Source organism: Mycteria americana, chromosome 1 (genome assembly GCF_035582795.1).
Source record: "Mycteria americana isolate JAX WOST 10 ecotype Jacksonville Zoo and Gardens chromosome 1, USCA_MyAme_1.0, whole genome shotgun sequence".
Classification (NCBI taxonomy): Eukaryota; Metazoa; Chordata; class Aves; order Ciconiiformes; family Ciconiidae; genus Mycteria; species Mycteria americana.
This window is the reverse complement of record NC_134365.1, coordinates 189,608,873-189,621,193: the sequence shown is the minus strand read 5'-3', so window position 1 is coordinate 189,621,193 and position 12,321 is coordinate 189,608,873. Positions and strand designations below refer to the sequence as shown.

At 47.4% G+C, this 12,321-nt stretch overlaps 1 protein-coding gene across 5 annotated transcripts in view; it reads left to right on the top strand.

Annotated features, from left to right (window-relative positions):
- The window catches only part of TSC22D1 (TSC22 domain family member 1), a 97,938-nt gene extending 87,309 nt beyond the window's left edge, over window positions 1–10,629 (top strand). For 3 of the 5 annotated variants that reach the window (XM_075489039.1, XM_075489030.1, XM_075489059.1), the window contains 2 exons: window positions 7,930–7,981; window positions 9,202–10,629. In XM_075489039.1, the coding sequence (XP_075345154.1) occupies window positions 7,930–7,981; window positions 9,202–9,459 (310 nt within the window). In that variant the 3' untranslated portion in view covers window positions 9,460–10,629. Of the gene's footprint in view, window positions 1–7,166; window positions 7,495–7,929; window positions 7,982–9,201 lie in introns of those variants that run through there. The other 2 variants (XM_075489047.1, XM_075489052.1) reach the window with 2 other exon arrangements.
- The last annotated feature ends 1,692 nt before the right edge of the window (window positions 10,630–12,321 follow it).

Here is a 12,321-nt window from a genome sequence, read left to right as displayed (position 1 = left end):
TTGCCGAGGGAGAAAAGTGGCATTGAACTCTCACCGTATTGTCTTTTATTCTACTACATGTGTAACCAAGCTGCAGTGTTGGGGGTTTATTATTGTTTAACAGAAAGACCTTAAATGGGTTCTGCACAACAGGGTGGTAATGAGTGATCTGCCATGTCAAAAGTTGAGCAGTGGTGGACCTTCATCCGTGTTCACGGCAGATTGGATTCCACGTCCCGGATGCTTCATTCCCACACTGGAGTCTTACCTTATATTTTGTTTCTGTACTTTTCTCCTTTGATCATCATTGACTGTTTTTAATAGTTTCTGTAGAAGCTGGAGTTCTGAAGTTCATTCCAAAGTTCCTGAAGACCATAGGACAATGCTGGTTAATTGCAGGGGTTTTGGCTTTGTTCCTAGCAACTTTGAGTTGGCTTGTAGTGTGATACACTTCTGTGGGAAATGCAGGCTTCATTTCAAGTGTTGAATTGAAAAGTGGCCATCAAAGGGAAAACGATATTCAGTGAGAAGTGTGGGCCAGCTGTGATGCCATATAAATAATTTCTTAATAAGTGTGACTAAATTATTAGCTGATCCAAGATTTTCAATATAGTTTCACAGGAAACAATTTTAAAAAGGGGAGGAGGTGGGAAAAGAGGAAGGAAGAGATTAAGTGGTTAAAAAAAAAAAAACCAAAACAAAACAAACAAAAAACCACCCCAAAACAAAACAAAAAAAGCACAATGGACGTAGGCTTTACAGGGGGCTGGGGACAGGGGAAATGGAGGGACTGAAGGTCCTTCACCCCCCCCTCCACAATTAGCACCAGTATGTGAGACATAGTACTCGCACTTCATGTGACTTGGTGCAGCCTTAAGGAAATGGAAGATATTAAGTGTTTAAAAAATAATAAAAGATGACCCTTCTCAGTTACAGGTTAAATTGGCTGTTTTTTAAATCCCACTGTGTGCTATCAAGGTAAGGGGGGATGGGTGAGTGTCAGCGACTGTCCCGGAGTCCCTCCTGGGCTGTCAGCCCCCTGGGTCAGAGATGCTGTTTAATATAGAGAACTTCAGCTTTCCAAATGCTCGTTGTGTCAGTGTGCCAAACCACTTCCTATACTTGCTATGTTTCTTTTGTTATGTTAGGTGTAACTTGAAATGCTCCAGTGACTCTTTCCTCCACTCTTCATTTAATTTTGGAGTACATGGTTGAAAAATATGTTGTTGTACAGTTAGAACAAGTGGGATTAAATGCTAGTATAAGTGGTTTTTTTACTCTGAGGTGTTCTCCTTGGCTTTGAGAAAAGCATTGCACGTGAAAGCTACGCATAAGACCAGGGAGTTGAACACTCTTTTTGCGTTAAATCTAAAATTATTTAAACCAAATTTCACAGAAAGGAAAAATTAATTTCAACTCCATGCTTCAGGTAGTGAAACTTAAAGATTGCAACATTTTATCACTTTTCTGTATATGCTGCTTTATGGCACTGAAGGGTTTTTCTCCCCTTCCATCCTGGGGACAGTGATAGCATGCAGAGTGACATTGTGCTGCTTTCTGGAGGAAAGAAAATCAATTCCCAGCTCAGATGTCTCACTTAAAACTTTCAGGATGCTAACATAGTTGATGGATCTTTTCCCACTTGCAGTCCTTGATCAAGGGCAGTTATGGGATACTGAGGAGGGCTTTCACTTTTAACAAAGTTAAATATTTTACACGTACTCATTTTAAGCTTGGATATGAAATTAGGGAAGCCTGTGATTCCCAAACTAGATGTTACTGCAAATATGTAACTCTTTAAATTTAGGTGGTGTAGCATCTGGATGCAATTTCAGGTTTTGAGTTATGATTGACCTCACTTGACTCTGTGAGGAGACTTTGAAACTCAATGGATGTGCACAGAACAGGGTCCTTCATCCCAGCTGCATTGCTAGATAGTCATGTATGGAAGATCTCAGGAAAGGGGATACAACACGTCTTTCTCCAAGCATCAAAACTGCTATAAGATGGCTCTTATTTCCTTGAAGAGTTCTCTGACCAGTAAAGAGTCGATTATCTGTGTTTGTCTATATCCAGGTACTTGATACAGTCTTTATGTTTTATTTTGTCAGCATTAGAATTGGTAGAATCATTATAATTCTCATTAAAAGCAACTAGGGTTGACTTAGCAATTAGTTGCCTGTAAAAGGAAGAGGATATCCTCAAAGGAGCCAGTGAGAACCACTCCTTGTTTGTCTTTTGATCTTACATGGTTATCTTCTTGCTTTTAAATGCAGCCTTCTGTCTCCTGTGCAGAGCACACAGCATGATACTTCTGTGTATGCATTGCGATTAGAGATACTGTCAGGTTATTTCCAGAACCCCAGTAGGGTGTATGTATTCTTTCCGCTGAGTATTTATTTAGTTATGCTTGCACATCTGGGGAAAAAGAAAAAAAGATTTACAAATATAGTACTTCATTTCACTAGCATCTTGCATAGCTTTCCCTTTTATCTGTTTTTCACGGAACTAAAAACCAGTGCCCTGCAAACCAAATTATAGATGCAAATAACTTTACTATGGGGGAGGGAAAACACACATTTAGGAAAACTGATAGAGTAATATCTGGTAGCAGGAGGTTCTTCAATTTAGCAGGGGTGTGTAAATTGAAATCTGCAGAAATCAAACTAGAAATAAAATACATATTAGCCTTTGGAGCTGAGCAGTAAGTTCTCAATGGCTTGGTTTCTTTAAATCAAGATCCTAGCTACAAGTCTGGGGCTGGAAAAGGAAGTTGGCTGAGATTCTGTGATATTTATTTAGACTACCTGAATGTGATTTTTTTTTTTGTCCTTAGTCTGTTAAAAAAATAATTATGACTTACTGTGGGGGGAAGAAATTAATTGAGCAGCTTCTCTAGCCTATCTTGTATCTTTACTGAGATTAAGACAAAAATTATGGCCTATTGAAATAAATCCTTTAGTCCTTGATGTCAACTGCAGCCAGAGTTTCCTCTTTAGGTTATTCGCTTGGAGCAATTTTGTGTAAGTTTGATACTGGAGGGGTTGCTGTCAATACACAAATAGTTTTGAATTTATGAATTTTAAGGCAGAATAGTACTTTGCCATTTATTGACCTTTTTTAGATGCCAAGTGAAATGTAAAGTCAGATGTCATGTAGAATTTAAGTACTGTAGTCTTTTTTTGAGTAATTACCATTTTTACCCTCTTCAGTACTTTTATTTTGTAGTTGAAAACTGTAGTTCCAAGTCCACAGGATCTGAGTCTGACTATAGCGCAAGATGAAAGTGTGCTGTGACAGAAATTGCTGTTTTCTAATACAGTTTCTGGTGTGGTCTCTTTGCGACATAGTCAAAAGATGAAATTTATTTTAAGTTCAGGAGGTGCTTGTCTAGGGCTTTTAATGTTGGCTTCTGAGGGGACATACATTGACAAGGTACTTGAAAGATAAATTTTTTAGGTGAAAGAATTTTTTAACGCACACAGAAATGTGTGTTATGCCAAACCAGACTTGCATAGAGACAAAATGATTCTGTGCTGCAGCTTACCTCATTATGTGCTTAAAATGAAAAGCACTTTTTTCAAGTGCTTAGCATGATTAAATTCAGACAAGAGGAAATTTAGTGGGAGAAACAGTTTAAGACCTGAACCACTACAAAAGGTGAAGTGTGCTAAGAAGTCTTTGACTACCATCTATGTTTCAATTTAAGCAGTTTAATTTATTTGCGGATCAAAGATGCTGATGAACCACTTGTGTAGCACTATATTGTATTCTGCCCTGCTCGGTTCTCAGTAACCAATCTCGAGTCTTTTTCTATTACTTTATGCAGTTTGTGAACACCTGGGGTGCTCTGTAGACATGCAGAAGTGTGTGATCCTCCGTGTGAGGGGACTCTCAACAAATGTCCCTCGTCGTCTAACAGGGGCGTGAATCGGTCCAGCCCGGTGCAGACCCAGAGTGGCCTTGCACAGATGAGGAATTCTGCAGCCTTTCTCGCCTCTGCTCCCAGGAATGTAAGCTTTTGCAGGAGGAGTTAATGTCTAATATCGTGTAGTATCTGCTAATGAGGTGTTAAAGAGATGCTTAGAAGGTTTTGAGTAGCACCTTAGTCATCTTGACTCCCTTTAGTGCTGTAAGGGAGGGTGAGTGAGTCAAAACAACATAATCTGAGTGAAGTGCATGTTGGTGGAGGAGGCAGGAAGGGAAACAAATCGATGAGCAAGCAAGGGGAAAGGGAGTTCGGAGGATTATTTGCCTTAGATCTGCTATAGATCGTTCTATTTCATAAATAATATATATTGAAAAAAAGCAACAGCAAAACCTCAACCTTTAAATATGGTGTTCAGTCTCTGTCCTTGTCAGGCAGACGGCAGGGTGTTGAGGCGAGAACATCGGAGATTAGTGGTGCTCCCTCCCCCCCCCCCCCCCCCCCCCCCCCCCCCCCAATTTTGGGGATGAAAGTAGTACATGGCCTGTTTTTACTTCCTAGATGGTCTGCGAGCTCAGAGCTTTCTCAGCCATAAAGGGAGACTTACGGTTTGCCTTTTTTATAGGGTGGGCAAAGCAGAGCATGCACATTAACATGCAGTCCTACTTACGCAGCTGACAGCTTTCTGTTGAATCACAACTCAGCTTGTAGGCATCTAAAAATAAATGAAGGAATTTGCTAAAAGCCCACTGAAGTTAATGGAAGACGGTTAATGAGTTCAGTAGGAATTCTTCATGAAGATACATTAATACAGATTAGAGGAGGGCAATGTTGTTTATTGTTAATTTAGTCTAAGAATTGTATCATTTTTTTGTCATAAGTGGAATGATGGCATTTAATAATTACCATTATGGCAGCACCAACAATCATCCTGGAATGCATCCATGACTTTATTTTTACATGTACAAGTGAAAATACATACAAATGTTTGCTGTCTGTCCTGCAGCAGCAAAGCAGGCGTTTCAAGGGTAGGTCTGTTCAGGCATGTGAGTTTGCTATCTTAAGTGAGTTATTTTATAAGGACCTACTTAGCAGAGATTCTTGCTTTTTACACCTAATCTGCCTTGTTCTGATTAAGAGCTTCAGGGGACTGAGATTGCCCTGAGTTTGTGTCCAGCTGTAATTTCGTGAACTCTAAATGTCCTGAGTAACTGCGATGATGGGTCGTCACTTGAGACATTACTGATTTCCAAGCCCAACCCTTCATAAAACATTAATTTAGATCAAGTCTAGGGCAGAAGTCGATACAGATTCCGGTGCAGATGATATGCTTTTGGAGCTGTTTATCAAATGGCTCGCTTGATCACTGAATAGGATGAGTACTGTCGTGTGTAGTACGTAACCTCTGCAAAGAACGTGGTTAGTTGAAGTGTACGTATGATATATGGTTACTGGTGTTTTGTCTGACAGAGGTGGGAAGCTGGAGCCTGATGAATACATTTTACTATGTTGCTTCTAATTTACTTGCTATTAAATTTGCAAGTCAATACAGGCAAGGTTTGTTTGGTTTTGTGGGGGGGGGGTTTTTTTTTTTTAAACTTCCTTTAATTTTCAGCCTGTTAGGTGCTATCCTGTGCAACTTCCTCAGATACCCAGAGGGTGAGATGAGCTGTGCCCTTGCGGGATGTGCATCGTATGTGGTACCGGGAAAGCGGCTCTCAGGAACTCTTAGTCTTAAATGTGACCTCTCTCGTGAATAGGATTAGTTTGTACTACTCTGCCGGCATTATTGAATGAAAGAATAGTAGACTAGGACAACATAAATAAACTAAGAAGGATGATGCAGATACGCAAATGCTAAATTTAGCTTTAAGATGATTATTCTGTGCCTCCTGGCTTTCCTGCTTCTCTGGGAGCGACACCTGTGACACATAAGTGACTTCTAGTTCTTGGAGAAGTTTGCTATAGAGAATTGAAGAGGTTTTTGACTTTATTTTTGTGTGTTTAAGTCACATAATGCCTGACGAAAGTGCAGGTCTAGAAAATAGTGGTTTTAGAGGTCGGCTGTTTCTTGTGGCAGTGTTTTGTGGTAGTCTAATTCAGCCTTGGGTCTCCTCCTAAACTCTTGCTGGTAGAGAGGATCACTGGGACTGTCTGTGACCGTAGGACTGTAGTGGCTGTGCTCCTTGACACACGAGAGTGTAACATTTGTTGAGAAACACACCACGGTTAGGTGGGAGGATAATTTTTCCTAAATTATTAATGCATGTGCTGCAAATTTTAAGACCAGAGGTGCTGTACGGTACAGTCTAAAAATGAGTGTGTAGGCATTTTCCCTGTTACTGTAGAAGAGTATCAGCTGGCTTGCTAGAAATCTGTGGGTTTGCTGCATGCGCTTTTTGTGGATGAGCCGATGGCTTAATATTTTTTTCATAAATGGTTTTGCGGGCTAGTAGGGCCTGCGTAAGGGGTAAAGAAGGGATCGTTGCTGCTTTAGCAGATCCGCGGGAGTCCGAAACAGTGTTATCTGCAGTGTGCATCAGGATGTGTATCTTGCCTTTGCTGCCTTTCACAGGTGCAGCGGCAGAGCTGTCGGGTACGGCTTGCGCTCTCCTGAGCTAAACCTTGCCGCGCCGGGGGCAGCGCGCCAATCTCGGGGCCGAGGCGGCGGTGCGGGCAGGTGGGCCTCGCCCGGGGCGCCGGGCAGCCGCGGGAGCCGGCGCTGGTGACTGCCCCGCGGGGCTGCCCCGGCTGCGGCGGGGCCGGGCCCGGCGCGGGCGGCGCCGCCGTGTGCCGATAGGTGGCGGTGTCGGCGCGGCAACGGGCGGCCCCTGGGCGGCGCGGCCCGCGCTCCCGCCGGCGGCGGCTGGCAGCCCGCCGGGCCGCGCTGGGCTTCCCCGCCGCTCCCGAGCTCCTGTAATTATTGCGAGGAGATGTTTAATTCCCCCTCCGCTCTTGCGGGCGCACATCGGCGCGGCGAGCCGCGCTCCGGCACCCCGCGTGTCAGGGTCTCGCGGGGAAGGGGGGCAGAGCCCCGTCGTTCGTCGTGTCCGTGCGTCCGTCCCCCCCCGCCGCCCACGCGCAGGGCCGTCCCGCGTGGGCGCTGCGGGGCGGGCAGGGCGCTGCCGGCCCGGGGGGCTGCGCGGCGGGGGGAGCGCTCCTAATGAGATGCGGCGGAGCGGGGGGCGGGGTCGTGGCGGGGCGCAGCCAATGGGCGGCGGCGCCGCCGCATAAATTATGGGGGGGCCGGGATGGCCAGGTTTTGTGCGGCGCGGCGGAGCGCTGACCTCGGAGCTGGCCGAGCGCAGCCCCGCGCCCCGCAGGGTCCCGCCGCCCGGCCCCGCCGCCGCCGCCGCCCCGCCGCCCGGCGGAGCTGCCCTGCCGCCCGGCGCTCGCACACGCGCACAGGTCCGGAGAGAGGGAGACCTGATTTCTCCGGGGAGCGTTTCTGGCCGCGATTGCATGAATGCCCAATGTTGTAGACCAGTGGCAATGGATCTAGGAGTTTATCAACTAAGACACTTTTCAATTTCTTTCTTATCGTCCTTGCTGGGCACCGACAACTCATCCCTGAGGCTCGACAGTAGGTAAATAAGTGTTGTGTCCGAGGGGCTCTGCCGGCGCGGCGGTAGCGGGGCAGGTGGACGCCGGGCCGGCTCCTTTGTCCGGGGGAACCGCAGCGGCGGCACCGAGCGCCCGCCTCGCCTCGCCTCGCCTCCCCGGAGGGGCTGCCGTCCCCGGCGCGGAGCGCTGCTGCCGCAGCCTGCAATTAAGCTCCATCTTTGTGGTCTGCTGGGGGGAGAATGTGGGGACACTTGATCCGGCTGCAGGCGGGGGGTTCGGGGCGGCTTCACAGGTTGCTTTGCTGCATTGGAGCATCCCAGTGAGGCGGCGGCGGCGGCAGGGCAGCGTGAGGATGACTTTCTCAGCCAACTGGCTACCAATGCCCGCGTCTCTTGTCTCTTAAATAATTCAGCTCCTGCTAATGTTGTATTCCCCCCCCCTTTCTTTCTCTCTTGCAGCTCCTCTGGTGCAAGCGTGGTAGCTATCGACAACAAAATCGAGCAAGCGATGGTACGTACCGATCGGGGTAGTATAAAACCTCGGTCATGTTTAGAAGCGGTAAACAATATCGGGATGCGCCGGGCGATGGTTAACCCGTGCGCGGACGCGTTTTTATAGCGGGGCCGGGGCGGGAGGGGGGGGCGCGGGTTTGGTTTTGGGGGCTTTTTTTTGGTGGTGGTGGTTTTATTGATGGAAGGCTTCCTGCGGGGAGGAATGCGCACGTTTCTCTGTCGATGCCGGGGAGGGAATGACGGCATCGCTTTTGGCTCCTGCCTCCCCAAACGATTGATCCCGGCTCCATGCGGCGGGGGAGGGGGCCTGCTGGGGCAGAAAGCGGCATCTGTGTGAGGGGCTTCACCCCCCCAAGGGCGGTGTTCTGGGGCGCTTTTCACTTTATTTTTCGAACTCCTCCTAGCGCATCCCGCTCCGGGCCACCCCTGCCAAACGGCCGCATCCCCCGCGGGCTGCAGCCGGGGCATCCTCCGCCGCTCTGCCCTTCTCCCTCCCGGCGGCCGGCACGGGCGTCGCGGTGCCCGGGGCCGGCGGCTCCCCCTCGGGGGCCGCCGGCCCGGCCCCCGCCCTGCCCCCGGCGCGGTCCCGCCGCGCTGCGCCTGGGGCCCGGCCGCCCTTTGTTACTGGAGCGGTGCCTGGAGCCGTTCTCACGGGAGCTCTGCCGACTGTTGCTAGGCAAACTCCGAGCCTTTAACTCCCGGCTATAAATAACTCGGCCGCTCATTGGCCGGGGCGCGCTCTGACGTCACCCGCGGCCGCGCACGGCCGGCGGGAGGGAGGGAAATGCGGCAACCTGCGCCGAGAACTGGCTGCAGCCGGTGCGCGGGGGGCGGGGCCTGGCGGCGGGGCGGGGCCGGGCGCCGGGGGCGGGGCGCGCTGCCCGCCCCGGGGCCGCACATGTGCGGCGGGGACGGAGGCAGCGGGTTGTGACAGCCCCCCGTCCGCGTCCCCGTCCCCGACCGGGGTGGTCGAGCCCTGGCACGCCTTGGCCGCTGCGAGGCAGAGCTTTGCCCGCCCCGACTGCCTCCGCTGGCCCCGCGGGCCTGAGCGGGGGGCTCGCCGCCCTGGGTGGGATGCTTTTCTGCGCCCGAGCGGAGCTGGGTTCACGCTGGCGCTCTGTGCAGGTGGATCCGCTGCATCTCCAGCTGAGCTGGGTGGGGGCCCGGGCTTGGCGCTGGGCTGCTTTCCTAACACACATGCTCTCTTCTGCGTTTCAGGATCTGGTAAAGAGTCACTTGATGTATGCGGTCAGGGAGGAAGTGGAGGTCCTCAAAGAGCAAATCAAAGAGCTGATAGAGAAGAACTCCCAGCTGGAGCAAGAAAACACTCTGCTAAAAACACTCGCCAGCCCGGAGCAGCTTGCCCAGTTCCAAGCACAGCTGCAGACTGGTTCCCCGCCTTCCTCTTCCCAGTCACAAGGGACAACACAGCAGCCTGCTCAGCCGGCATCACAGGGGTCAGGGCCTTCAGCATAGTTCAAGATGTCATTGCCATCGTGATCGCTGGCCTCTGGACTGCCCAGAGCAAGAAGGACTAGTGGGAATCTGCCACGGCCACCCTTCATCCATTTCAATGCACATTGCAACCCAGACTGAGGACTCCACGCCCTGCACGCATCAGGAGGGGCGTCTCCCCCCCCGTATTACGCACTCATCTGTCTCTCTCTTTCCTCCCTTTCCCCTTTGGCTTGAAGGAGTCTTTGTTCTTAGGTTGATCAAATAAAATAAACTTCTTCCAGAGAATTAGCACAAGTACACTGGGGACTTGAGCAGCTTCTGCAAATGGCTGAGAAATGAAGCTGCATGCCTGAATTTTTTTGATTTGTTTTTAAATCTTCCACTCATCCAGTGACATAACTGATACAAGTGCTTTTCGAGCTTGGAAATGTGAAGAAATAGACTGGAGTAAAAAGTGATGGCTCAATCCCCCGTAGTGCACTTGGGGTTCCAAAGTAAGGACTGGTGCATAGGATCTTAAGAGGATGAGGGAGAAAGGTAAATTCAGTGTTTAACACTTAACTGTCACCTGAAACCTTAAGTGCAAATATTTGCACCGTTTTCTGAAGCAGTGGACAGGTGCATAAAGCTGTATTATATATAGAAAGCAGGTAGGTGACGTACAGCTGGATCATAGGATAATTACAATGAAGGTTATTTGCCTACTGTATATTTGTGTATTTAGTGTAATTACTTTGTAAAATAGAAAACTGTAACTACTTAGGTTGTACAGATTGAAGTTTAGTTGTTTCATTGGCTGATCTGAAGAAGTTTGGAAAGTGGTTTTTTGTTGTTTTTTTTTATGCTACATAAATAAGAATGCACCTACGCAACTGTTCAGAATTTGGCAGATTTATGCTGTTTGTGTAACTTCTGAAGTTCCCTGGCTGCTGATTATCCTGAAGTAAATCTTTGTTCATTGTAGTTTGGTTCAAGACAGGAAAAACCACTCCAAAAATTACCAAGCCCTGCTAGCAAAGAATTAAAAAAAAAAAAAAAATTGGATTTCCCAGTATGGATTTTTTGCATAGATCTGTATAGTAGTATGCATATGTTTTTGTGCATGTTCTCTAAACAGTTGTAACACGTCAATGTATTTAACTGTTGCACTTGTCAACTTTCAATAAAGCATACAATGTTGATAAATCACTGTTTGTATATTGTACTAATGTTAATGCAATCCCTTTCAACATGTTGCAATGCAGTTTTACACGAGCAGTAAGGTCAGGAAGCATAGGTCTGGGTATGAGATCCTGTCTGTCTGCTTCAGAGCTTACTCGAAGTTTCTGCTAAAAACGCAGCTCCTGCTTTCCACAGTTTCTTAAAAATGCAGTGAGTGTGCTGTCAAATGAAGGAGGGAGGAGTAGGGGGCCTGACTAAGAGCCAAGCTCTTGTTTTGCTCCAGTCCTACATAGTCAGGACTGTTGGGGGCCTTCTATACATCGAGTAGTAGATAAGCAGGAGCACAGAGTTGTGCTGTATGATCAGCCGTAAACGTGCAAGTCTCGTGCAACAGTTGTTCCCTAGCAGCAAGCTGCGCCCTTGCCAGGGCACTGGTCATCCCATGCTGGCAGCAGCTCCAACACCCTTAATTTGGGGTGGCAAAGGCAGAGAGCATTACAGCTTCCCCAGCAGGTCAGCTGTAGCGCTGCCTTCTCTCAAACTTCTAGTGATGAGAGCAGGCTGAAATCCCGATGTCCAAGAATTTCTTGCTTTCACCTCCACAGCTCTTTACCTTGATTAGTTGTTAATTTTTTTTTGTGAGTTGAAATCATGTAAACTTGTATTAATTCTGCCCTGTGAAAGTGAGGAGAATTTCCAGTCCTGTGCAAAGATAAAACTGTTTCCCTTCAGTTTGCCAAAATACTTTTTTCCTCTTTAGTCATGATAATTAATATATAACCGAATCTAAACCTACAAATTTCTAGGTGAAAGACTTCAGATATGGTGTGGTAGTCTGCAGCTGGGGGAGCGCAGGAATTTGTAGTTTTACGGTAGGTTCTGTTTACTGGTGTTAAGGATGCAAATCTTGGGTTCTTACAGTATTCACAATTAATGGGATAAAACGGTCAGTCCTTTTGAGGAGTAGTGGGAAAGTACTTTGACTGTGAAAGCAATGTCCTAAAATTTGAACACAAGGAGTTAATCTGACTTAAAATGTAAGAGTTAATTACAAAGTTTTTTACATGGTCTTATGTGACTGCTTACTCCATATAATGAAAATCAGGAGGTACCATTCTTGTGGAACTTCATATTATTGCGAATAGTCAGGTGTAGCAGAGGGAACGGGAAGGTTGAGGGTTCAAAGGCAGGACAGATCACCTTTTTTGGTGATCTATAGCTAAATTCTTGCTTTTGGGTACTCATCATGCAGCAGTTCAGGCACTGCTTAGCTGTATCACAGCTCAAGCAGTTGCATTACTTTTATCGGGATTAGTGTATCAAAGTTGCGTGCATGAGTGTGTCTCTGTGGGAGTATGAACTTTAATTCGTAGTTTGTGTTCTTGAGATTTCAGTATATAATTTAAGAGCGTTCTTAATGAGGAAACGCCAGAGAGAAATGCGAGATGCTTTTTTTGATGGATTAAGCTAAAATTAGAAATTGATGATAGCCTTTGTGGCAGAACAGCACTTGAATTATCTGGATCTGACAAAAGGAATGCTAATTTTGGTGCTTTTTAAATGGCTTAATTGTCTCCAGTTGCCTTTATATTCTGAATGTCTCTTTAGCACTTCCAGGCCATAACATTGAGTATATAAAAAAAAGTCTATCTTAACATGCAGATAGGCTTTTTCACCCACTTCACTGACCAAAATTTGCAAAGAACTATCTTCTGTTTA